Source organism: Solanum pennellii, chromosome 2 (assembly GCF_001406875.1).
Source record: "Solanum pennellii chromosome 2, SPENNV200".
Taxonomy (NCBI): Eukaryota; Viridiplantae; Streptophyta; class Magnoliopsida; order Solanales; family Solanaceae; genus Solanum; species Solanum pennellii.
This window is the reverse complement of record NC_028638.1, coordinates 46,637,453-46,660,916: the sequence shown is the minus strand read 5'-3', so window position 1 is coordinate 46,660,916 and position 23,464 is coordinate 46,637,453. Positions and strand designations below refer to the sequence as shown.

Here is a 23,464-nt window from a genome sequence, read left to right as displayed (position 1 = left end):
TTTGTGGGTTCTTTTGTGTCCCACAAGTTCTTTTTTCACGTAATGTCTCGATCGTTAATTACGTTATCTTCCCATCTCTTGAAATTGAAAGATACCTTCTCACGTCCACCTCCATAGAAGGAAAAATTAGCTCAAAATTATTATCAGAAATGAAAGTTTGAAAAAGACCCAAAGCATTATTAGTATAGCGTCTTTATCTAAAACTTGTTCATTTTGCATAGACAAATCATATTGAGTTTTATTGGATGAGTTATCCAGAAGAGTCCAATTTTGCCTGCTTCTCGAAGTGCGTAAAAGTCATTTATACACTGCTTGTTTCAGCCTTCAGTATTTAGACAAAACTTTCTTGGCTTCTTTCTTCTATACAATAATAAATATTCCTAATTTAAAACTAGTATGTTATATTTTCTGGATTTTCAAAACCATGTTCCAAGAAAAAGATAATTTTATTTATACAAAATTTTCATAACGTAAAATATTTAACTACTAATAAGTGCCATTTGAACAATGGATAGATGTGACAGATGTACTATCAGCATTATTGATGCCACGTCAGTACTTTATTTTCGGTTACAACAGTCATTTGGATAAGCATATCAGCTGCGAGTTTGTACATTTCGTAGTTTGACTTGATACGAAATTTTTAATTTTTTTTTTAATTTTTTTGAAATTTGTGATTTATATAAATAGTCATAATATTGTTCTTGCTGCTGGGGATTTTATGGTTGTTGAAAAAAGTTTCTAGCTTTTATTTGAGTAAACATGTTGGCTGTGTTTGAGCAATCTATTGGGAAGCCACCTTCAGAGCTGAGCGTTGCTCAGACAGGTAGACAGAAAAAGGAGGCTAGAACAAAGGAAGAGATTGAAGAAAGTTTCAAATCATGGAAGCCAGACTCAACTTTTTACCACCTTTCAAATGGGAATTTCATGGCTTTTTCTCATGGAAATGAAAACCCTTTCCATCCAAGGTATTAAAGTTTAGTTCTGAAACTAATTTGTTTCTTTTATAAAATGATAATGTCTTGGATCAGTTGTTTCTTGTTTGTGCTTGGATTTGGTTGTTGTACTTTGATGATGAGGGTATACATAAAGGGGGAATTTTTGTTATATTTCAAGATTAGAGGCAATAAACAAGGTGACTGACTAAAGGAGCTTGTTTTGTTTTGTGTAACATATATAGGTCTATTGTGGTGATGGATGACATATTCTGCATCTTTTCTGGTGGTTTAGACAACACTTTTGATTTGAGGAAATATTATGGTCTTTCAAGACAAGCTACAGAAGCTATGATAATGGTTGAGGCTTACAAAGTTTTAAGGGATCGGGCGCCATACCCTCCTGATCAAGTCATCAAAGAACTTGAAGGCAAATTTGCTTTCATTCTCTTTGACTCTAAAGCCTCCACTCTTTTTCTTGCTAGGGTGAGTAATAAAGTTACTTATAAGACAATTATAGACGATTCTCTAACGTACTATCACACGTTAAAACTATATTGATAGTGGAAAAGAATCTGAATGTTATGATCAGTATATATAACATAACTAGCTCCTTTATCATAATAAACTTGATGTATCTCCAAACAATGTATAGGATCGCGATGGAAGTGTGCCATTACACTGGGGAACTGCTACAGATGGATCATTAGTATGTTCTGATGATTCAGAGTTCATTCAAGCTTCTTGTGGGAAATTGTATACCCCGTTTCCTCCAGGTTTCTTAATCAAATCCTCTTTAAGTTTAATTTGATATTTTTGGAGATCCAGTGGTATTCAATGTGTTAAAGCTGATTGTATAGGTTGTATCTTCATAAGTGACACTGGGCTAATAAGCTTTGATCATCCAATGCACAAAGTAAAAGGAATTGCGCGTGAAGATGATGAAGGAAATGTCAATGCTGTGATTTTCCAGGTGGACTTGTATACCAAACTCCACAGCATTCCTCGCAGGGGAAGTGCTGCGAATTGGGCTGGTGCTACTACGGTTGAATGAAACGGAAGATTTGAAACTTTGACGATCTTCCCAAGTTGAGTCATGATTGTAATAATGTTAAATCACAAACGGTATGCTACTTTGTGGCCATCTTGTTAAATAATCTGAAATCATATGTTGCTGCAATAATAATATTTCCATCACCAATCGACTGTTTCTTACTAAACATGTGTTCAGTTACCTAATAATCTGGTGGCTCCATTCATGGTTTTTGAAACAAACAGTGTGCTTAGGTTTCTCCTTCTGTTATTGTTGACAGAATCAGTGAAGTAAAACATGATGAGAGTCACATAATATTATTAGGCTCGTAGGTCTAGTTGGCTTGAGCCTATGAGTACAGCGGATTGCGACATGAAGTCTATTTGGAGGAGAAAATAACAAAATGTTGTCTTACATTTGTTTTGGTTTATGGAGGTTGCATTAAGCAACTATAACAAGGATGTTCTCTTTTTTCAGTATAAGAACCCACCATGGCCAATATAAGCCCATCTTACCTCGGGCTTGGTAGAAAACCCGAGTTTGATGAACAGAAGCCATTTTAGATCTCTTTTGCACTACAATAGCATGATTTGGTGGACCCTTTGGATACGGGCAAATTATTTTGCTTGCTTATTCATTTCTCAATAGACAGAGATTCTTTTAGTGTGATCAAATCAATTCAACTAAAACAAGTTTTATTAAGTTACTTGTATATAGTTAGCTTCTTAGACAGTATATACTGTTTTTTTGGCTGAAGCTACATAACATTATTACATATATAGTTTCTTTTTCTTGGATTCAGGATTGGGGTGTGGGTGGGTCGGGGATATTGTTTGTGATATCTTCCTCTTGCTTCTGTGACTGATGACCATGTTGGTTCTCATGTCTGTCGTGCTGGTCTGACTGATGACCGTGTTTGTTCTCATGCTTGTCTTGCTGCTCTGACTGATGACCATGTTGGTTCTCGTGTTTGTAATGCATTGGAGAAACAAAGCGTAGAAGAAACTCACCACATTCTTCAGTGTCACATACATCTGGGCTACATCTGTAAGGTTCACTGAAATGTGATATTCCTGAGATATGGAATTCAGTGAGTCCTCCACTAGGACTGTTGCCTGGACATACATAACCACATCCCTCAAAACTCCAACCGGGGTCCTCAGTAGCATACTGATCAGAGGTATCAGAACCACCTGTTCCTCTGCTACTTCCACGACCAAATCCTAAACGTCTAGCTCCCCCTACATGGTGACCTACATCTCCACTGTGTCCTCCATTGTGTAGATGTTGTTGTTTGTCCTGCATTGTAGAAACAAAGTTTAGAAGAAGTTCATGGTTAAAATCTCTGTCTCCGCGCTTGTTTGGCCCTGGCCTGCATCTGTATGGTTTGGTGAAGGGTGATAATCCTGAGATTTTGAATTCTGTGACTTCTCCAGTAGGATTATTAACAAGACACACATAACCACAATCAGGGGAATAGACTGGGAAATCAAAGCCAGGTATATAACCAGGGACTCCTCCACCAATGCCAAACCCAAATCTTCCACCACCAACGCCAACACCAACACCAACGCCAATGCCAAATCCACCTCCACCACCACCAATGCCTAATCCGCCATCACTGCCTCCTCCGATATTACTCAAAGTGTGAGCTTTGTGGTTGTGATGATGATCAACTTCCATAGGCTTTCTGGGAACTTCATTAGGCTGGGCAGAGCATATTGCTAAGCTTAGCAAAACCATAAAACAAATGTTCAAACATGTTGGAGCTGCCATTTTAGCTAAGTTTATTTAAGAAAAAGACTTTGATTTGATTGTTGATGATGCTATACTATTACCAACACAAGAGTATATATAGGCCACAAGTTCCTAACACAATTGGAGCTTTTCCAGAAAAAAGGCAAATCTGAGGCAACATTTAAGGTTGCATGTATTAATTTGTTGGAAACATGAACTTGGTGTGAGGAAAACAAAATTTTGTCTCACCTCAGTTACAGTTTGTGGGAATTGCATTATTTGGAATTTTTTTTTAAAAAATGAATTATTTTACTATGGAGATCAAGAAATGGAAAGGGTAAAAGAATAATAAAAATTGAACCTACACATATTGCACCAATAAAAGATGTTTAAGTCTCGTGTCATTGTATCTGAACTACTTAGGCCATTTGGTTATTTAGATGGGATAGACAAACACATCTTATGTATCGGAATACTCCTTCCGTCCATATTTAGTTGTCCACTTTAGAAATACACGCATATTAAAATAACAATAATTAGCATAATGAAGTTATAATGACATGAATTAAAACTTAAAAATTTTCAAGAGGGTATAATAAGATTTTTTTTTATTCATTTTTGATATTTGTCAAAATAAACAAGTAAATAGGGATAACTAAAAAAAATATGAACAATTAAAAGAAAATATGGGCAACTAAAAAAGGATTGAAAATATATAATATAATATATTATTCCACTTTTTATAAAGAATAACTGATCTCATAATTTTAGTATACAACGATTTCTTAACCTAAATATGAAATAAGAGAAGGAAAAAAGATAAAGACAATTCTAGAGAATCTAATCATTTAAAAAGAAATGAAGCTACAAACATCGATACATATGACTTTAACTATCAAGATATTAAACATGAAGTTCATATATATATATATATATGTAGATTTAAATTATTTAAATAAGTGATTTCGAATAACATATGATTGGAAAAAGAATATGCTAAGCCACGAGTTCACGATTAGACAAGTGCTCCTAATTTTTTAAATTCTTTTTAACTAAATAGAGAAGTGTGAAATAAGGTCTTAGGCCTAACTCACACTCCAAAAGCTAGCTCAAGGAGGGGATGATTGTCCAAGCCTAATAAAGAATTCACCCATCTCATTAATCATCGATGTGGGACTTTTTTGTCATTCTTTAACATCCCACCTCACGACCAGTGCTTAGCATCTGGTGCATGGGCAATTTTGATTTTGGGGGACCCAACATCGAGACCTATCTCACCTGATGTTGGGGCCCCTCAAAATCAAAATTGCCTAGGCACCAGACGCTAAGCACTGGACGTGAGGTGGGGTGTTAAAGAATGACAAAAGACCTACATCGGTGATTAATGAGATGGATGAACTTCTTATAAGGCTTGGGCAATCCTCCTCACTTTAAGCTAGCTTTTGGGGTGTAAGTTGGGCCTAAGACCTAATTTCACAAGAAGCCAACTAGTTGAGTTTACAAGATGATGGGCATTATTATTAGTGATGAAATTGCTTTAATAACTTCCAACAATATCTCTTTTTTCTATTTTACATAAAGGCAAAAAAGATTGAGTATTTTATATTTTATTTGTAGCATTAAAAATGTAATGTCGTTAGAAACTGTTATTTAGTGCATCTTAGAAAATTGATTTTAGAATACCCTTTTTAAGATCAAGGACATGATTTCAAATTATTATACTAAACTAGGTAATTTTTAAGTGCTTATAAAAATAATAATTGCATTGAACTTGTAAATATTTTTTTTCTAATATTCACACATCAAAAATAATGTCAAAATAGGTTCTTAAAAATATTAGTAATATTTTAACATGAATTTGATTATTTGTCATTATCACATAGCTCAAGAATCTCTAATAAATGAACTACTGACGAAATAATAAATCATTGATTTTTTAATCAACATTAAAAGAAAAATAAAGAAGTAAATAAGAAGATATATACAAAGACATTTCGTAATAAAAAGAAACATTTAAGTTGCATAGATTATACAAATGTGAGATATGCATTAGGAGAAAACTAAAAAATTTGTTAACATCTTCAAAAAAGAAATTACGCTTGAACATGAAAGCAATTATAACTTTTGAACATGCATAATGAATTTCTTCAATTGATAAGCGAGAATTTTCTATCTATGTAAAAATAAATAATATGTAATCTTATATAGTACATATAAGTCATTGAATTTAATATAGAATATCAAAACATGAATTTTTGGAACTGAGTACAATTATTATTTTTTGCACAATGAATATTCGTAAATATGTGTATATGCCCAATATAGTCAGAGACAATTACGTTGCAGAAATATAAACAACAGAGTTTAAAACATGTACTCAAAAATAATAATTTATATCATAAGCATGAATTAATAAATGTAAAAAAACATACCAGGATATGTAAAAACAAAATGGAATAGAAAGGAAAAAAATCGAATCTAGTGAATGCACGATGTTCCCTTAAGAAAACTATTCCCCTCCAATCCCAGAGGCTTACAGAATTACATCCACTTAGGATGGAACGGTCTTATTCATCAACTTATTGATACAAAAGCAGTGGTGTTAGTAAGTCATTCCACAGGAGCAAAGTTCACGAATATTAAAATTTGAGGAAGTAGTAGAAGAAGAAGAAGAACATGAGAACTTTTGTTGTTTTTTAATGAGAGAGAATCTCATTGTTTATAGACAACAAAGGGTAGTGTGAACAAATATTTATTGTGCTTTATCAGAAAGGTCATAACTATTAGGAAAAGTTACAACCCTTCGGAAAGTTCACAACCTTTACTAAAAGTCACAACTCTTCATTAAAGTCCAACTTTTCATAAAAGTCGCAACTCTTAATTAAAGTCACAACTTTTGATAAAAGTCGCACTCTTCATTAATGTCGCAACTTATCATAAAAGTCACAAGTTTTGATAAAAATCGCAGCTCTTCTTTAAAGTCGCAACTTTTCATAAAAGTCACATCTTATCATGAAAGAGGAAGATTAGTTTTAGAAATAAATAAATTTAAAAAGAAATTTTTGCTTGTGATGGCGCCACGTGACCTAGGATTTTCTTTTATATAAATATATGATATATGATATGATTGAGTAATAATTTAAAATTATGATACGAAATTAAAATTTCAAAATATGTTGATTTAAAATTACAATTTTGTTAGACAATTAACTTTTAAATTATATTTTTTCCTTATAAATATACAAGTCCTATAATTTGTGAAATTAGCAAAATTTTCTCAATTTTTATTCAATTTTATCAAATAAGCAAACTCATATTTGATAAATAAATACTTGCATTTACTTGTTATGACTACAAACTTATGTTTTACATATATTTTTACAAAAATTAGCTAGTTGATGATAATACTAACTAAACTACGAACAATCTCTTCATATTGAACATTAATCGATCTATAAAATTTAAAATGATAAATTTTTTTATTATTTAAAATATAAACTTATAAATCAACTTTTTTATTAAAAAAAAAAAGACTAAATAACAATTAAAAATTTGAAGAATTTAAGATTTTTAAAAAATATATATGAAAGAAAAGGGAAAAAGAAGTAGGCTTTTATATAAAACAGCATAAAAGAGGAGAAATTTCGTTTTGTTGGAGGTATTGTTCTTTGAAGGGTATTTACTTCACTTCTCATAGAGAAATAGAGAATCTGAAAGAATCGAGAATGGGCGGAGGAGGATCAGTGAAAGAAGTTCAATCAAAGACGGAGCTTGATAAGATTGTCGCCGATGGATCACCGGCGATTTTGCACTTTTGGGCATCATGGTGTGAAGCTTCTAAGCACATGGACCAAGTCTTTTCGCATCTTTCTACTGATTTCCCACATGCCCATTTTCTAAGAGTAAGCAAAATATCCTCAATTTGTGTATATATGAAAGAGAAGCCCAAAAAGATTGTATCTTTTTTGATTTATTGATCGATTTCTGGTATTAGTTTTGGATATATGACTGCCGCTGTATTGAATGATCAAAATATATGAAATATAATGATGGATTATTGATATATTTCTGTTTGATATGTTCTTGTTGGGGGTTGTTTAGTTTTTTCCCCCCCTTTTAACTATGGTGTGAAGGGTTAAGAGTTTTTGTACACTTCTGATGTGAAACTTTATTGGAGATGGACCAAGTTTATATCTTTTTAATTTATTGGTTGAGTTCTGGTATTTTTGTTGAATGATTTTTGATGTGGCTTATGGAATTTTGAATGAACTACTGGATTGCTATTTTCTGTTTGATATGCTCTTTTTGTTTGGAGGGGGTTCTCTGGGTTTGTTTTTTATTGCTGTGCTTTGAGGGTTTAGGGTTTTGTTGTTCATTCTTTAGTGAACTGTAGATTCTACACATTTGGGTCTCATAATGTGAAAATTCCAAGTACATACAGCATAAACCTATTCAGTTTTCATATGTAAGTAAACTCAGAAAGTATATATATCTCAATTGTTTATATCGATGTCAATACGGTCCAGTGGTTTAGGCATAGGAGTGACAACTTGGAGATAATTGGTCTGAGTCTGGGTTATAACCCCATGGTGTTTAGCCTTGGTGAGCAGTTTTACCACTGGTAGATTAGTCAAATGCGTGCAAGCCGCTACCGGGTACCACCTTCATTAGTAAAAAGGACAGTTCATAAGATTTTGGACGAACTATGAAGCTTCGTGATGTGCTATTGAAAGATGTTTTGATTGACATATTGTTTCTGTTTGGGGTGCTTTTTTAAAAATGTTTGTTTTGGGAAGATATCCTTCGAAGGGTTTATGGTCTTGTAGTGAATGTAGCTCATTCTTGTAGTGACAATGGGATTTTTCCTTTTGCGCAGTAAGTCTTGGTTTGTAGTAAACAATTGTCTTGATAAGATATATAGTTTTGTTTTTATTTTTTTTGTTTTTTTTGTTTGATAAAGTAATTAAATGATATTAGAAAGCATCAAGAAGATGCAAAGTCACAAAGCACAATGTGCAAGAAAGCTGCTCCAAAACGCAATATATGGAGCTAGCTTGGCAAAAACTTGAGAAACAGTCAAAAGGGGCCCAGAGATAGGGAACTAACAAAATCCAAAAAGTTCTCCACACTGTTTTATTAATTCGGGAAAGCTCTTATGTACTAGCAGTATGCCAAGACGTAGAGAATTTATACCAAAATATGATTCTCTACCAATGACAGCCAATCTTCTATACAATAGGCCAACTTTGGTGAAATTTTAGGGTGCTACTGTTAAAAGTTTTTGGGTCAAACTTGGTACTAATAGAAATAAGCATTGCTCTATTAGGCAACTATTATTACCTCTTAAAAGCTCATTGTCACATTCTCCGGTAGATGTTGAAGAAATAAAAGCAGTTTGAGGAAGTGAACATGGATTATTTACTCAAATAAACACAAAAAGGTAGGGAAAAACAAGTCCTTCTTTGTTCCAATTTATGTGGTACCATTTGACTTGCACAAAGTTCAAAGTAAGAAAGGAAGACTTTTAAAATTGTGGTTTAAAACAGACCTTAGTCTTTTGTGTGGCTATAAATCAATTCATTAAGGGTAAAAGAGGAAATTTTAAAGTTATTTTTTCCTGATTATAGAAAGGTGGCATTCTTTTTGGGACAGACTGAAATAGAAAGCGTGTCACATAAATTGGGATAGAGGGATTAAATATGAATTTATTTCCCCGAATGGATGCACAGAGAAATATGAGTTCTTGTGGTTACCCAGCTATGTTATATAAATATGAGGACTTTGTAATACAAGTTTTTTTTGGGAGAGTGGAGATAGTTATTGCTCTGTTGATTTGCTTCAGTCTTACCTCAATTTGGTAGTTCAATTTTTTAAGCAAGTTGAGAAAATGAACACCCGTGATAACTCAAATAGACACAGAAAAGATAAGGAAAAAGCTATTAACTAAGAACTTGTCTCCCTGAATGGGCACACACAGATTGATATGTTCTTGTGGTTGCCTAGCAATATTATTCCTCTCTTGATTTTCTGCAGTCTTACATTGATTTGGTTCTTTAAATTTTACTGCTTGAATAGAATCTACAAATTTTACTTCCTGCAAGCAGAGAAGTGGAGAACACAGGACACTCGAATAGTTGTTTGTTCTAGCATAGTGAATTGGGAATGAACTTTTCTTCTATAGCGGTTGATGCCATTGTAAACTGAATTCCTTAATGAATTATGTCCCGGTGCTACTGGAATTTGCTCATTACTCATTCTGATGTTTCAGCTCATCTCTGACGGTGATTATTTTGCTTCTGTCTTTGTATTCAGGTTGAAGCTGAAGAACAGCCTGAGATATCTGAGCTGCACTCCGTTTCTGCTGTACCTTACTTTGTCTTCTTCAAGGTATCTAACATGGGAATTTGCTTTCCTTGTCTATCTGTTTCTGTTAGTAAACCTTTATTTGCTTCTGAATAGATGGGGAATGAATGTCTCACCCTCTTATTGTGCGACTTCTACCTGCATTTCGTGCAGTTTGCTTCCAACTCCATGTTAGCCATTCTGTGACCTTACTGTTTTGGAGGGTCAGTAGCAGAAGTAATCCTCAGCTCATGCTCCAGTTATCCTAAAGAACTTCTGCTATCCCCCCGGCTTAGTTCAGGAGTCATCACTTGTGATGTTTTGTTTTGTATAGCTACTGGACGTGGCATTGAGAGTCATCATGATATTACTGCTAGTTATCTGCTCAGCTCCATAGTTTTTGTGTTTTGCCAACAAATAAAGTATTGAAGTGAGGATTCTGTTTCAACCTTTTTATTACATTATTAACCTAATGATTTCCTTAAATTTATTTACAAAGAACAGTCTACCTACTTAAAGGAGACTTCTTACATAGAAATTGTATGTCTTCAGAATAAGAAATATATTCAGAAGATGCTCTAACCACTTAAAAAAATAAAATTCTACTAATTTCTCAGAGTTCCTTTTGTTCTCCAGATAGTACTTGAATATGAAACTCTGTCTCTCATTTCTTCATTTATTTCTATAAAGACAATGCTTGAGTGCTTGACTGTGCTCTGCCAACGACATGCCATTCTTTGTGCTCGTAATCTTTGAAAACCATATGCATCTTTAGGCGTGCATGAGCAGAGTATAAGAGCCATCTGTATCTTCATGTGATATCACTACTATTTGGTGGCAATTAAGTGAAGGACAATGGGAAATATGCGACCTCTCTTACTGTATAAGGCTATAAGCTTTACAATATGTTAACACCAGCTATCTTTCTCGTTAAACATCATGTACTTTCTACTGAAAGCATCCTTAAGTTGGTAAATCTTCAGTGAACTCTATGAGTGCAGTCGGATATAGAAGTCCATAAATAATCTTATTTTCACTTCTTCATTTCCGTAGTTCTTCTATGCCAGACCAGTACTTGGCATTTGCAAATTTTAGTGTCTTCTGTTAAACATCACATCATCACGGGGTAATTACGTTGATTGCTAGACGTTTTTTCTCGAATCACTTGTCTTCTGGAGATTCCACTGTCTGTCCTTTTGCCATTATCTTTAGGTGGCTCTATGCAAGTCTCAGAGTAAGGCTTATGCAGTAGATAAATCATCAATGTGGCATTTCAAATTTTTGAGTCACTAACTTCTCTGAAAATAGGACAGATTTTTGTAGCTAATTATTTTGAAAAGGTGAACATCTGTTAGCAAGATAAAGAAACATTAAATTCATTTGTATTAGCCTAACAAATATGATTTTGCCTCACCAAAATCCAAGATAACATTCTTCAAAAATTAAGTGAAGGTATTCACTAATTGTGTGAATTTGATTAGAAAATTTGTTAGGTTCCATCTGTAATTGTTTGTGACATTTGAACAATTACCTCTGATTTGAACCTACGTTTTGCTTGTCATGCCATCTATTGCTTTACTTATTTTAGGAAGGGAAAGCTGTTGATACATTGGAAGGGGCCGATCCATCTAGTTTGGCTAACAAGGTTGCAAAAATTGCTGGGTCAATCACTCCTGGGGATCCTGCCGCTCCTGCTAGCCTAGGAATGGCTGCAGGTCCCTCTGTTCTTGAAGCAATTCAGGAGTTGTCTAGAGAAAACGGTGCCCCTCAAGTGTCAAGTTCTGGTCTTGATGATCGGCTAACAAAGCGACTTCAGCAGCTGGTTTCTTCTCATCCAGTATTGCTTTTCATGAAAGGGACCCCAGAAGAACCCAAGTGTGGTTTTAGCCAGAAAGTCGTCGATATCTTGAAGAAAGAGAAGGTCAAATTTGGAAGTTTTGATATTCTGATGGACAGTGAGGTCCGTGAGGGTCTGAAGAAATTTTCCAATTGGCCAACATATCCTCAACTGTACTGCAAGGGTGAACTTCTTGGTGGTTGTGATATTGTTATAACTATGCATGAGAATGGTGAACTTACGGATGTTTTCAAGGATCACGGGGTTGGGGTCTCTGATTCTCTTGAAACTAAACCAAATAAAACTGCTGGTGGGAAGGGTGGCATATCTGAACAATCTGGCTTGAGTACTGCCTTGACTACTCGTCTTGCAGGTCTGATAAACTCTAGCCCAGTTATCCTGTTTATGAAAGGAACAGTTGATGAACCCCGGTGTGGATTCAGCAGAAAGGTGGTGGATATTCTCAAACAGGAGAAAGTGGAGTTTGAGACTTTTGACATTCTTTCTGATGATGAAGTCCGTCAAGGACTGAAAGTTTATTCCAACTGGTCTAGTTATCCACAGCTGTACATAAAGGGTGAACTTATTGGTGGATCAGACATTGTACTGGAGATGCAAAAGAGCGGTGAATTTAGGAAGGTTCTAACTGAGAAGGGGATACACCAGAAAGTTAGTCTTGAAGACCGTCTAAAGAATCTACTGAATTCCTCACCTGTAATGCTCTTCATGAAGGGTACACCAGATTCTCCAAGATGTGGTTTCAGCTCCAAGGTGGTAAATGCCTTGAAGGAGGAAGGGGTTGATTTTGGATCCTTTGATATTCTATCCGACGAAGAAGTAAGGCAGGGATTAAAGACCTTCTCTAACTGGCCAACTTATCCGCAGCTGTATTACAAAGGCGAACTTGTAGGAGGATGTGATATCGTGCTGGAATTACATAGCGGGGGTGAATTGAAGTCAACAATATCTGAATAGAAGAACCCCCCACCAGTCCAGGTTGCGCGTATCAGACATAACATGTTAGCTGAGACCTTACATGTTGTGTCGACGTGATTTTGATGGTATTTGAACAAGAATTTCATGTTATAATGAGAGCAGCACAATTTTAGAGATGGTTACTGTTACTCTAGTCTCTATATTTGTGTGAGTCCTGAGTTTGATATTTATTCAGTGTCATGAATTATGTATGCTTCTGTAGAGACCTTATTTTTCTTATCTTAGTTTGCCTATGGTTGATTCTGCTTCCATAACTTGTCTTTCGAATCGATGGTTTATCGAAAACTAATACTTCCTTGATCTTTTTAAAAGATTACACTTGTGTTAGACCAAATCTAAAAAGCTATCATATGATGTATATTTTTGAATATATATACGTACTATTAACTAGTACATCACTAATTTGTTATGTCCCTTCCCTTACAAAGGAAAACTTACATAAATATACTATAATAAAAAATATTTACAATTTATAGCAATAACTTTTTTTTTTCCATTTGACCACTTTTAATTTATTTATAATACAAGTTTAATACACATTACAAAGATAAATTTATTATTCATAATACAAGTTTTAATGATGGATAATGCATTTATTCACACATTTTAATACACTTATAATACAATATGATAATTTTTTACCAAACAAACATAATATATTTCAAAAACAATTATAATTCAAATATATTGCATACATATTTCACTTTTAATACATATTACAGATTTATCACAATATTGCTATAAATGATAATAAACAAAAAGTATCGCTAAAATCAGTAATTATTTTTAAAAATGTATTTATTTATGTAATTCAAATTTTTATAACATGGTCTATATAAAGAGCTGCTTCCGTCAAAAAATAAAACAATCTTCGACGAGAAAACGTATTTCATCACTTCAAACACTTAAGTATTTTTATTCTATTTTATGTTTTGATTAAAATTAATTTATGCTGTGATAACATTGTATAATAGGCGAGAGAGAGGGGGTAAAAATGTGAGAGAGGTGAATTATATATGTATATTGGTTAGATAATTGTATATTATACATATGTACTTATATATATGGCAAGCGAGTTTAAGAGATTTGGAGAGAGGCAAGCGAGAGAGGGCAGAGAGTAGGCGAACGAGATTGGGAGAGAGATGAATGATATATGTATATTGGTTAGATAATTGTATATTATAACATGCATTTGTATAAAAAACAAGCAAGATTGTGAGAGACAGGAGAGAGGCAAGCGTGATAGTGAAAGGGAGGAGAGAGGCGAGCGAGGGAGGTCACAGAATGGAACAGATGTGAATTGTATATGTATACTGATTAAATAACTATATACTATACATATATATTTGTATATTTTATACATATACAAAAATGTGACAAATTATACAAACTCGAAGTCAGTCCACATAATTAATGTATAATGTTAGTCGTGAATTATAATTATAGCAAACTATAGATATAACTACTAATTAAGTAGTATAAATTTGCTTAACCGCATAACTTTTCATATTTAAAATCATATTTTGTATATATATAATATAATTGTGACTGCCATTGGAACATTCGACTTATGTTCCAGCATATTTTCTTAAGCCTCTCACAAGTTTGTTTTTGCATAGCAGAAAGTGAGAAAACACCAATGGCTAGTTATCACATTGCAGGAGGATATCTTCAACCAGAAGAAGAAGATTCAAGGGCACCATACTTCGATGGAAAACATTATCGTCATTGGAAGGCTAGAATGAGAGTGTATGTGCAATCAGTTGACCTTCAATCATGGCTAATCATACAGAACGGACCACTACCAATTCCTGGTGATCAGGAAGGAAAGGAACATGACGACGAGGCATCCTATACAAGAGAACAAATGGATGTCCTGCAAACCAATGCTAGAGCCAAACACATACTTTACTGTGCTTTGAGCATGGAAGAGTTCGAAAACACCTATAGATGTAAGACTGCAAAGGAAATGTGGGACAAGTTGGAGATAATCCATGAAGGTACAGAGAAACTAAAGAAAACTCGGATGTATCAACTGATTCATGAGTATAATACTTTCTTGATGGAAGAAGATGAAACCATTAAAGACATGTTCGGGAGGATTAATAAAATTCTTGGAGATCTCAGGGCTTTAGGGAGATCCTACTCTAATGACGAACAAGTCAGAAAAATTCTGAGGATTTTGCCTAGAGAGTGGAAACCTTTTGTTGATGCAATGGAATATGAATGTCTGGTTCAAATGTCATATGATGAAATTCAAATAAAGCTTATCATTTACGAGAAAACTTGTCTTCAAAACCATGGAAGGGAAAGAAAGAGATTGAATGTTGTATATTCAAAACCTTCTTTGAGGAAATAGAAAATGAATTAGATGATGATGAAGAAAATCAGAAAGACTTGGCAATGATTTTCAAGGGAATGGACAACATTATGAGGAGAAGAAAACAAACCAAGAACTATGGAAGGAGGAAAAACAAAGGATCGCATAAACTGTTATGAACATGGCAAGCCTGGACAAACACATGTCCATCACTAGACTAAACAGTTATCTAGAATTGACAATCGAAGAAATTCCTACAGAATATGTAACTTTTCGAACCTCATTGGTTTATTCCAAGTATCACTTTTGTTTCTTCATTTTCGTCAATGTTATCATCTCTCATATTGTTTAGAAGGCTTTCAACTTCTTTACCACCTGCTATATATGATTTTAGTAAGGCATGATACGTCTCTCTGTTTACAGCAACAATGGGCCTCAGTGAATGAAAAAATGATTCAGCGTCATTCACATTGCCATTCTCCGCAAACAAACTGAGTATTCTCATGATGACCTTAGGGTCAGGCTTCCATCCTTTTCTATCCTTCTTCAAGGAAAGAGCAACTTTCATGCATTTCACAGCCCTCTCAAACTTATCTTTATCTACGTAGCCTGCCGCCAGCCTCCCCCAAATATTTGGTGTTAGTATCTTCCCTTTTGTAGATATATCTTCAAGCATGGTCTCTGCCTTTTCATATAGCTGTTTATCCGTATACCCTATAATGACTATGTATGGCACTCTGATATCATAACAGTTACCAGATGTCTCCCACTCTTTGAGCAACTGCTCCGCTTCTTCAAGTGAATCAAGTCTCACAAGAGCTTCTAACATATTTATATAATCCCGATTTATGCACCTCTTTAGAGCACTCTTCTCGAGAAACCATAATCTTATGACTTCATCTTTGTTTCCTAGTTTAGAATGTACAGAGATGAGGTAGTTATACCCGATCCCTTCTTTATTATCGATCTTCTCCTCCGCTTTCTTGAGGAAACTGTTTGCTTTATCATTTAGGCCTTCTTTAACATATGTATTTGCCACAGCAGCATAGGTGTTCCAGTCCATGACAATGAAGGATTGATTCTCCATTTCATTTAAGACCCTCTCCATCCCCTCAATATCTGATCTTGCTCCATACGAATTGATACAGATTCTGTAACTTAAATTGTCAGGTTGGACCCCAATTTCCTTCATATGGTGCAGCATTTCAGGGATCCTTTCATACTCACCAGTTCTCGTGTACAGTGACATTATATCGTTGAAGGCCACAGAAGATAGAGAGACACCCTCCTCCTCCATCTTCCGCAGATGTGTCAATGCCTTATCCATTTGGCACTGGCGAACATAACAATGTAGAAGAGCACCATATGTCTTATCATTCTTATCTTCTTTGCTCAAGTTGTTGAAGTAGCTTTCAGCATCAGGAAACCCATGAACCCTACCAATCAGATCCAGTTGTACCGCATGTTCAGTTGATGAAAAAGTGAAAATACCAGAACTCTTCAACCACTCGGAAGCCTGCTCAACAATTAACATCCATTCAGTCAGGACAAAGAACACATATACATGCTGAAACAGAAGAATCTGATAAATGAGTAACATTGATGAACCCCACCACCACCACCACCACCACCACCCCAAATGATCGCCCTGAGGTCTTAGGGTCATATACGAATGGAGGTAGCAGGTAACCGTGGAATAGTCCAAGCTCACGCAAACTGGACCGGTCTGGGCATCATCAATCATAAAACAAGTCCTAAATTATTACTAACATTTGAGCAGCTTCACCAATTCCACAACACCAATAACAGAAAAGTAGATTACTCTATTTCTAATATTTCAATTAGCTGCAAAGGTTTCAACAAAATAAAAATAATAAACAGAAAAAGCAATATTTTTTTTTTACTTTCAAAAAGAAGTAAGAACTGATAGGTGGTACCTCCAGGGCCTGACTGAAGCGTTTGCGTTTACGAAGATCAAGAATGATGCGTTGAATCTCCGCGAATCGGATTTTATTGCCCTTGCAAACCCACTCATCTAGCTCATTGGTTACACTACAGCTAGGGTTTCCCAGTGGACTTATTTTAGAATAGAGTGACACTTTCTTCGGCTTGTCGGAATGGTAAAATCGATTCGTAATTCCGGTTAGGGCTTGGATAATCCGGCGATTCACTTGCATTTTCCGGTGAAATTTGGGCAAAAATTCCTGCTCTGTGAAGCACTGTGATTAGGGTTTTAGGGAGTTTTTACGCGGGGTTTAGCTGATTGGGAGAAGGACGAAAGGAAGTTCCATTAATTGCATATTCACCCTTCAATTTCTGGAAATATACAACTCCAGCTACTTTTTAAATTAAATTAATTGTGATATTTGTAAAAAAATAACACTCCTTGTTTGGCGAAAAGCTTGGCTAAATACCTTAATTTTTAAAAATAAGTATCTTGACCCTTCAAAAGTTTGATCGAATAGTTTGAATTTACGATATTTAATGTAGTCAATTTAATTATAATTAATCATTAACTAGTCGTTGGAGAAAAACCTATAACTTTTTATATCTATTTCTCTTATTTCTCCTATGTAAAGTAAAATTGAATTTTCTTTCTTGAAATCTGTTATTTCTGTACTCAGTTAATTTTAAAAAATAGATTGATTAATTTCAAAAAAATACGTCTTATAATATATTATTTAGATAAAATATTCTTAACAATAATGTTCTTGACACGCCTCAAACTAAACTCAATTTTCCTTAAAGAATACTTTTACAATAATATGATTACTAGTATCATTTTAAGTTGCGTTTGTGTATTGATATAATCATAGTTCTACAAATGATTTACTTCTCACCTACATTCTTGCATTTCTTCCAATCAATTAATTGAAGTTATAAGTAGTCAATTTAGTCTGTGGCCAAGAAAAAAAATGAACTCGACAATAAAAGCAAAGAAATGTTAAATGGTTAATTTTTTTTAAAAATTATAACTTTTTTTATTATAAAATAAATTGATTTTATTTTTCCATTTTTTAATATAAGGTATTAAAGATAAAAGGGTAAAAATATTTTTAAAAAATAAAATTACATTCTAGCCAAATTCTGGCCAAAAAGATTTTTTCCAAAAGCAATCACCTAATTAGAAATTAAGGTTGATATTAATAAAAGTCAAATCTCTTAATTCTAGTCAGAAAAAATGCAAGAATTTCCAAAGGAATAAATTGGCTTTAAATTAACGTTAGATGTTAAGTTCTTCTTTTGGAAATTTTAGTTCTACAATTAATCAATGTTTTGAAACGAATATATTAACTTACGACTAGAACGACTAATTAATTTGTGCAAGACTTGAAAGGTTCAACCCTCAATTTTGTTAATTACTATCTCTGTCCATTTTTAATTGTCGTAGTTTCTTTTTTAGAATCAAACTATGTAAAAACTTTAACTAACATTTTATAATGTATTTTTTTAATCATATTGATGTGTGAAAAATTACAATTTATTATAATACTTTTCGTATAGTTTTGATATCTAAATTTTTTATTTAACATATCGAATTAATATAATCTAATTAACTTGAAATATTAATCAAATTAACTTTCTAAAAATGCAACATAACAAATAAAAGTCGTAACTATACAGAGATTTGGGGTGCATGGGAGGGGGTTTAATTATTTTCTCCCTTATTCCCCTTCTTGGGAAAAGAAAAAATAGTTCAGTGTACAAAGTTATCTCGTCATTTAACGATGGATGGCTAGGATATATAATTATACATGTATGATTCAGAATTAAAAAAAAAATAGTTCGATGTACAAATCACTCGTATCAATCTAAAACAACCTTCTAGTTTTGTTATGTGGATTTTCCACACATTGAGAAAGGCATTGCAACAACTTCATTTCCAATGTTTTGAAATGTGCAATTTGCATTTGCAATTCCATTCTTTCCTTTTTCAAGTTTTGATTCTCTTCCATTAGAAGTTGCCTTGTAATTGTATTCTCTTGATCATTATTATTTGTAGCTAATAATAATGTGCTCCTTTTAGAAGGATTTAAGTATGTAGGAAATACACTTGGCTCACATTTCTTTCTTGTTATTTCTGCTAACAAATGTCTACACCCTTTCTGGAACTTTTCATGATGAAATTCCCAACGTTTTGATGCTACTTTCTTGAACCCCTATATACATTTAAAGCAATTAATTAACATAAATTTAATCAAATAAATACACAAATAAAAGTTATTTAATTTTCTATCAAGTCCGTAGAAATCTAATATAAAATAAAAGACAAGATCGTAAAAGTCTAATATCAAGATACACTACAACAAAAACAACTTTTAGCGATATTAAATATTGACATTAATAAAGAGTGCTTAAGTCTTTACCAGCATTAGTTTAGTGTCATTAAATCCTATATACAAAGAGTGACAAATTGCTGCCACTAATAATCATTTTTGGTGTAGTGATAAACGGGTGAGTTTCACTTCCACACTCTACTTTAAAAATCAACCCACCGCTTTATCCTCCCTTCTAAAGTGCGCGTTAATATATTATGCGTAAGACATAAATAAATGAAGTTCTGATCTTGAGTTACCCTATAATTCATATCAGAAAGCGAGCTTTAAAAACTTGCTTTCAGAAAAAAGTTATGTGAATCATATAAACGAGTTTTAAAATCTTGACAGTGCGTGAGATTTTTCTGAAAAATTCAATTTCTTAGATTGTAAATGAAATAGTGTATTCTATTTTATTGTCAAAATAAGTTCATCACGAAACCATAGCAGGACAAGATGTCATCAAAAATTGACTTTGGAGTAGGATGATTTTGTTGATCGGTTTTGGCTTTCAACCAATTTGACTACCATTTTAGTCACCAAGAGATGTCACTATAGACCAAAATTTTGACAAAAGTGAAATGAAAAAGTTTAGAATATTTTTTACGATCTTTCCAAAATAAATATTTGGAAACTTTTTTGGACAAAGACCACCAAAGATTTTCATGTAATTTGAGGTGATTTTTAATTTTGATTTTGTATATCACATTTTTACTTTGTATTTGTATTAAGAAATGATGTAATTTTATCTTTCTACCTTCATTTAACTTTTTTAGAACTCAAATTTTCAATTAATGAATATGAATCTTTTATTTAAGTTTTTTTAAATTGGTCAAACGTGTATTTTCAAGGCTAATAACTCACAAGGATAAAAAAGAAACGACATAATAATTTATGCATTGATTTTTATAAAATAACAGATAAAATGAACCAACTATTTGTAGAAAAGGATGAAATATAAAATGAGATGAAGGAAATATCTAACAGGGGACATAAGTTCTTTAAAAATGTGTATTATGATATAAAAATATAAACTTAGCAATAAAAAAATATTTAGTGATTAACTAAAATTAAAGAGCAGTGCAAAATATATAGGTAGGCCAATTTGACAGCAATTAATTATGTGATTTTTCAAAAATAAATTAGTGGAGATCACACAACAAGAAGTTAATCAAATGGACTACAATTTTGCTAATATAATTGCTTAATAAATTTACTTTAGGCCACCAATGTAGACCAACTCCACAGCAAAATTATCAAACCAATTACCAACAAATACATGTCATATACCATTGAGTCAATTGGTTGAAAATTTGAAATAACATATCTTTGGGCCTATTATTTATATTATCGTTCATCTTATTATTTGCCGAAATATTATGAAACAACCATGATTCCACTTATTAATTAAAACGAAAAGTAAGTAAAACAAATCGAGACAGAACGAAGATATAGATAAAGACTTACGTAGGTATTAAGTTGACGAATGAAACTAGAGAAATTGTTGTGCTTGAAGTATTTAGGTAACATAACCTCAGAAAATTCATCTGGACACCACACAACAAATCCATTTCCTTCACCATTCCATGAAACAACCTTAATATTACTATTACTGTTTTCTTCTTCTTGCTCCTCCAAAAGATCGTAAGTTTTCGATAAGAACGGCGCCGGACACTTGGTTCTCGTCGTCGACCGTCCGATTTTCCGATGGATATTCCGATTATCATCTGTGGCCATAGCTTTATATTAATGGTATTTTGTTGAGTAACCAAAAGGGTGTAGTGCTTGTTGTTCTATTTATAATAAAAACGTGTAATATGTATGATTGAAAGATTTTAAAAGGGGCCGGGCACGTTTTGTTCTATTTTATCGCTTTTGGTGGGCTTCCCTGTTTAAAAAATATAAATTAAAGTTATGACAAATATACTAAAATGTCTTTTAATTTTGTGGCATTAAATATGTCACGTGGAAATTTAAAGTTAAAGGTTTTTTAGAAAAAAAGAGGTCGTTCTTTTTTAAACAAACTAAAAAAGAAATAAGGTTATTTTTTTTTAAAGTGAGGGAGTATAAAGTGTAGAAATTTCAACAATTTGGGCGTTAACCGTATTATATTGGATAGTTTCTTAAATTACAGTAACCTCAGTTTTTTGAAAACTCACTGATATATTGCTTCTTCGCTCGATACAATAGAAAATGATACAAAAGTTATGTATTAGATATAAAAATTATATATCAAATGGATTACTATAAATCGGATTCATACTGATTTAGGTTTGAAATAATTGAGATTTTGTATCAATAATAACATTTGTACTAGTACGCAAACAAACTTATAATTTATTTGACAGAGGTGGAGTGTATCTATTATGTTAAGAGAGAGAAGAAAAAAGAATTTTTTCATGATTAATTTAAATGGTAGGATTTTTAGATATTATATTATTTTAAATTAATTATATAACTTTTTCTTTTTTATTCGTTAATATTAAAATTCATATTAAAATCTCAATTAAATTTAAATCACGTACCATGAGGTCAATGTCAAAATGATAACTTTAAATTCAAGAAGATTTTCTCCGGCCCTCTAATTAAAGGTACTTAAAAGATTTTCTGTCAAGTGCATGCAAACATTATTTTAGTTGTATAGACAACAAAATATTCAATCAGTGGATATTTTTATCTTTTTGTGGTGATAGAGATATATATGATAATTATCTTAGACTATAGAATATGTGTAGAAGTTTCATGATTCTTGAATATAATAAGCCAAAGATACATGGACTTTGGACACATTTGTCTAATTAGAATTTCTTTTAACGTAACGTCAAAGACCGATACTCATTCTTCAAACATACCCTATCTTATCATATTGTTGTCGTGTGCTATGTAATGTTTCAAGTATTTTACTTTTATATAAATTAAGAATATATATCTATAATGTAAAATATCAGATATTTGTATAAATATAAATTATTTCACAAAATCTAAAATTAAATTGTACACTATTAAAAAGAGAAATTTATTGGAGTACAAAAAATTGTGAAAAGGAAGTGTGTGTGAAATTAAGTTTTAGGCCTATCTCATACCTCAAAAGCTAGCTCAAAGGAGGAAGAGTGTCCAAGCTTTATAAAGAGTCTACTCATCTCATTAACCATGGGACTTTTATTATTCTGGAAGATTAATGTAACTTTATTCAAAAGTATATTGTAGACATTGAAATTTTGTGGGACTCTACAAGATGGATGCGTTCAATTCGAGTTGGGACTCTACAAATTGAGTTCAACTCAGATAAGTATTCTTGGAGGCTGCTCAACCCTAAATCCTAATTTATGCCTATATAAAGGATACTAAATTCCCTTAAAAGGCATCTCGAAAAATCCACAAAGAGATCAACATCTCGAATACTCCACAAATTGATGGATTATTCATATAGAGAGGTCAAATCTAAATCATCATAGTTCGAGAAATACGTCAGCCCTTGAATCATGGATAAATTATCTTAGAGAGTAGAATCAAGGGAGGTGCTCACAATCTTGATGAATAAAATCACGTTTCTTTATATTTTATTTGTATGATTTATTTATTTTCCATATGTTTAAAATTTGTTGGAAACATATATATTCAATTATTAATGCAAATCCAAAAAAATTATTCTCCAGAGCACTATGTTTGTGCACGCACGGCATGACACATATTTCATCCGTATATCATTTGATGCTTTTTTGTAAATAAAATTCTTCTTGAATTAATAGCAATCTTCATTATTTTCTGAATTTTTTTATGTTTAATTGATTAAAAATTTAAAAATTATTTTTTAAAAGAAAACAAAATTGCTAAAAAGGAGGAATATGATTCATTTTAGCGAAAATAGGAAAAACAGGTTTTATAAATTATTATAAGCACATCTCATTTTCATATATCGTCATAGATTTTTTAATCAGTATTCATATA

General features: G+C 32.8%; 5 protein-coding genes across 5 annotated transcripts; 2 read left to right on the top strand and 3 right to left on the bottom strand.

The window, feature by feature from the left end:
• Positions 1-712: 712 nt before the first annotated feature.
• LOC107010948 (stem-specific protein TSJT1) lies at positions 713-2,155 on the top strand. The gene is made up of 4 exons (XM_015210214.1): positions 713-968; positions 1,181-1,421; positions 1,591-1,711; positions 1,796-2,155. The coding sequence occupies exons 1-4, from the start codon at positions 763-765 to the stop codon at positions 1,987-1,989; spliced, it is 762 nt and encodes a 253-aa protein (XP_015065700.1). The 5' UTR covers positions 713-762; the 3' UTR covers positions 1,990-2,155.
• A 611-nt stretch (positions 2,156-2,766) lies between these two features.
• Positions 2,767-3,744, bottom strand: LOC107010082 (anther-specific protein TA-29-like). Its single transcript, XM_015209346.1, has one exon. The coding sequence runs from the start codon at positions 3,742-3,744 to the stop codon at positions 2,767-2,769; it is 978 nt and encodes a 325-aa protein (XP_015064832.1).
• Positions 3,745-7,318: 3,574 nt separating this feature from the next.
• On the top strand, positions 7,319-13,191 carry LOC107011553 (monothiol glutaredoxin-S17). The gene is made up of 3 exons (XM_015211098.2): positions 7,319-7,607; positions 10,018-10,092; positions 11,636-13,191. The coding sequence occupies exons 1-3, from the start codon at positions 7,431-7,433 to the stop codon at positions 12,857-12,859; spliced, it is 1,476 nt and encodes a 491-aa protein (XP_015066584.1). The 5' UTR covers positions 7,319-7,430; the 3' UTR covers positions 12,860-13,191.
• A 2,093-nt stretch (positions 13,192-15,284) lies between these two features.
• Positions 15,285-17,506, bottom strand: LOC107009383 (pentatricopeptide repeat-containing protein At4g21705, mitochondrial). Its single transcript, XM_015208710.2, has 2 exons — positions 17,138-17,506; positions 15,285-16,716 (listed from the first exon to the last, which is right to left on the bottom strand). The coding sequence occupies exons 1-2, from the start codon at positions 17,375-17,377 to the stop codon at positions 15,481-15,483; spliced, it is 1,476 nt and encodes a 491-aa protein (XP_015064196.1). The 5' UTR covers positions 17,378-17,506; the 3' UTR covers positions 15,285-15,480.
• A 1,291-nt stretch (positions 17,507-18,797) lies between these two features.
• LOC107009384 (heat stress transcription factor B-2a-like) lies at positions 18,798-21,342 on the bottom strand. Its single transcript, XM_015208711.2, has 2 exons — positions 20,984-21,342; positions 18,798-19,360 (listed from the first exon to the last, which is right to left on the bottom strand). Exons 1-2 carry the CDS (start codon positions 21,251-21,253, stop codon positions 19,013-19,015), a joined length of 618 nt encoding a protein of 205 aa, XP_015064197.1. The 5' UTR covers positions 21,254-21,342; the 3' UTR covers positions 18,798-19,012.
• Positions 21,343-23,464: the final 2,122 nt, after the last annotated feature.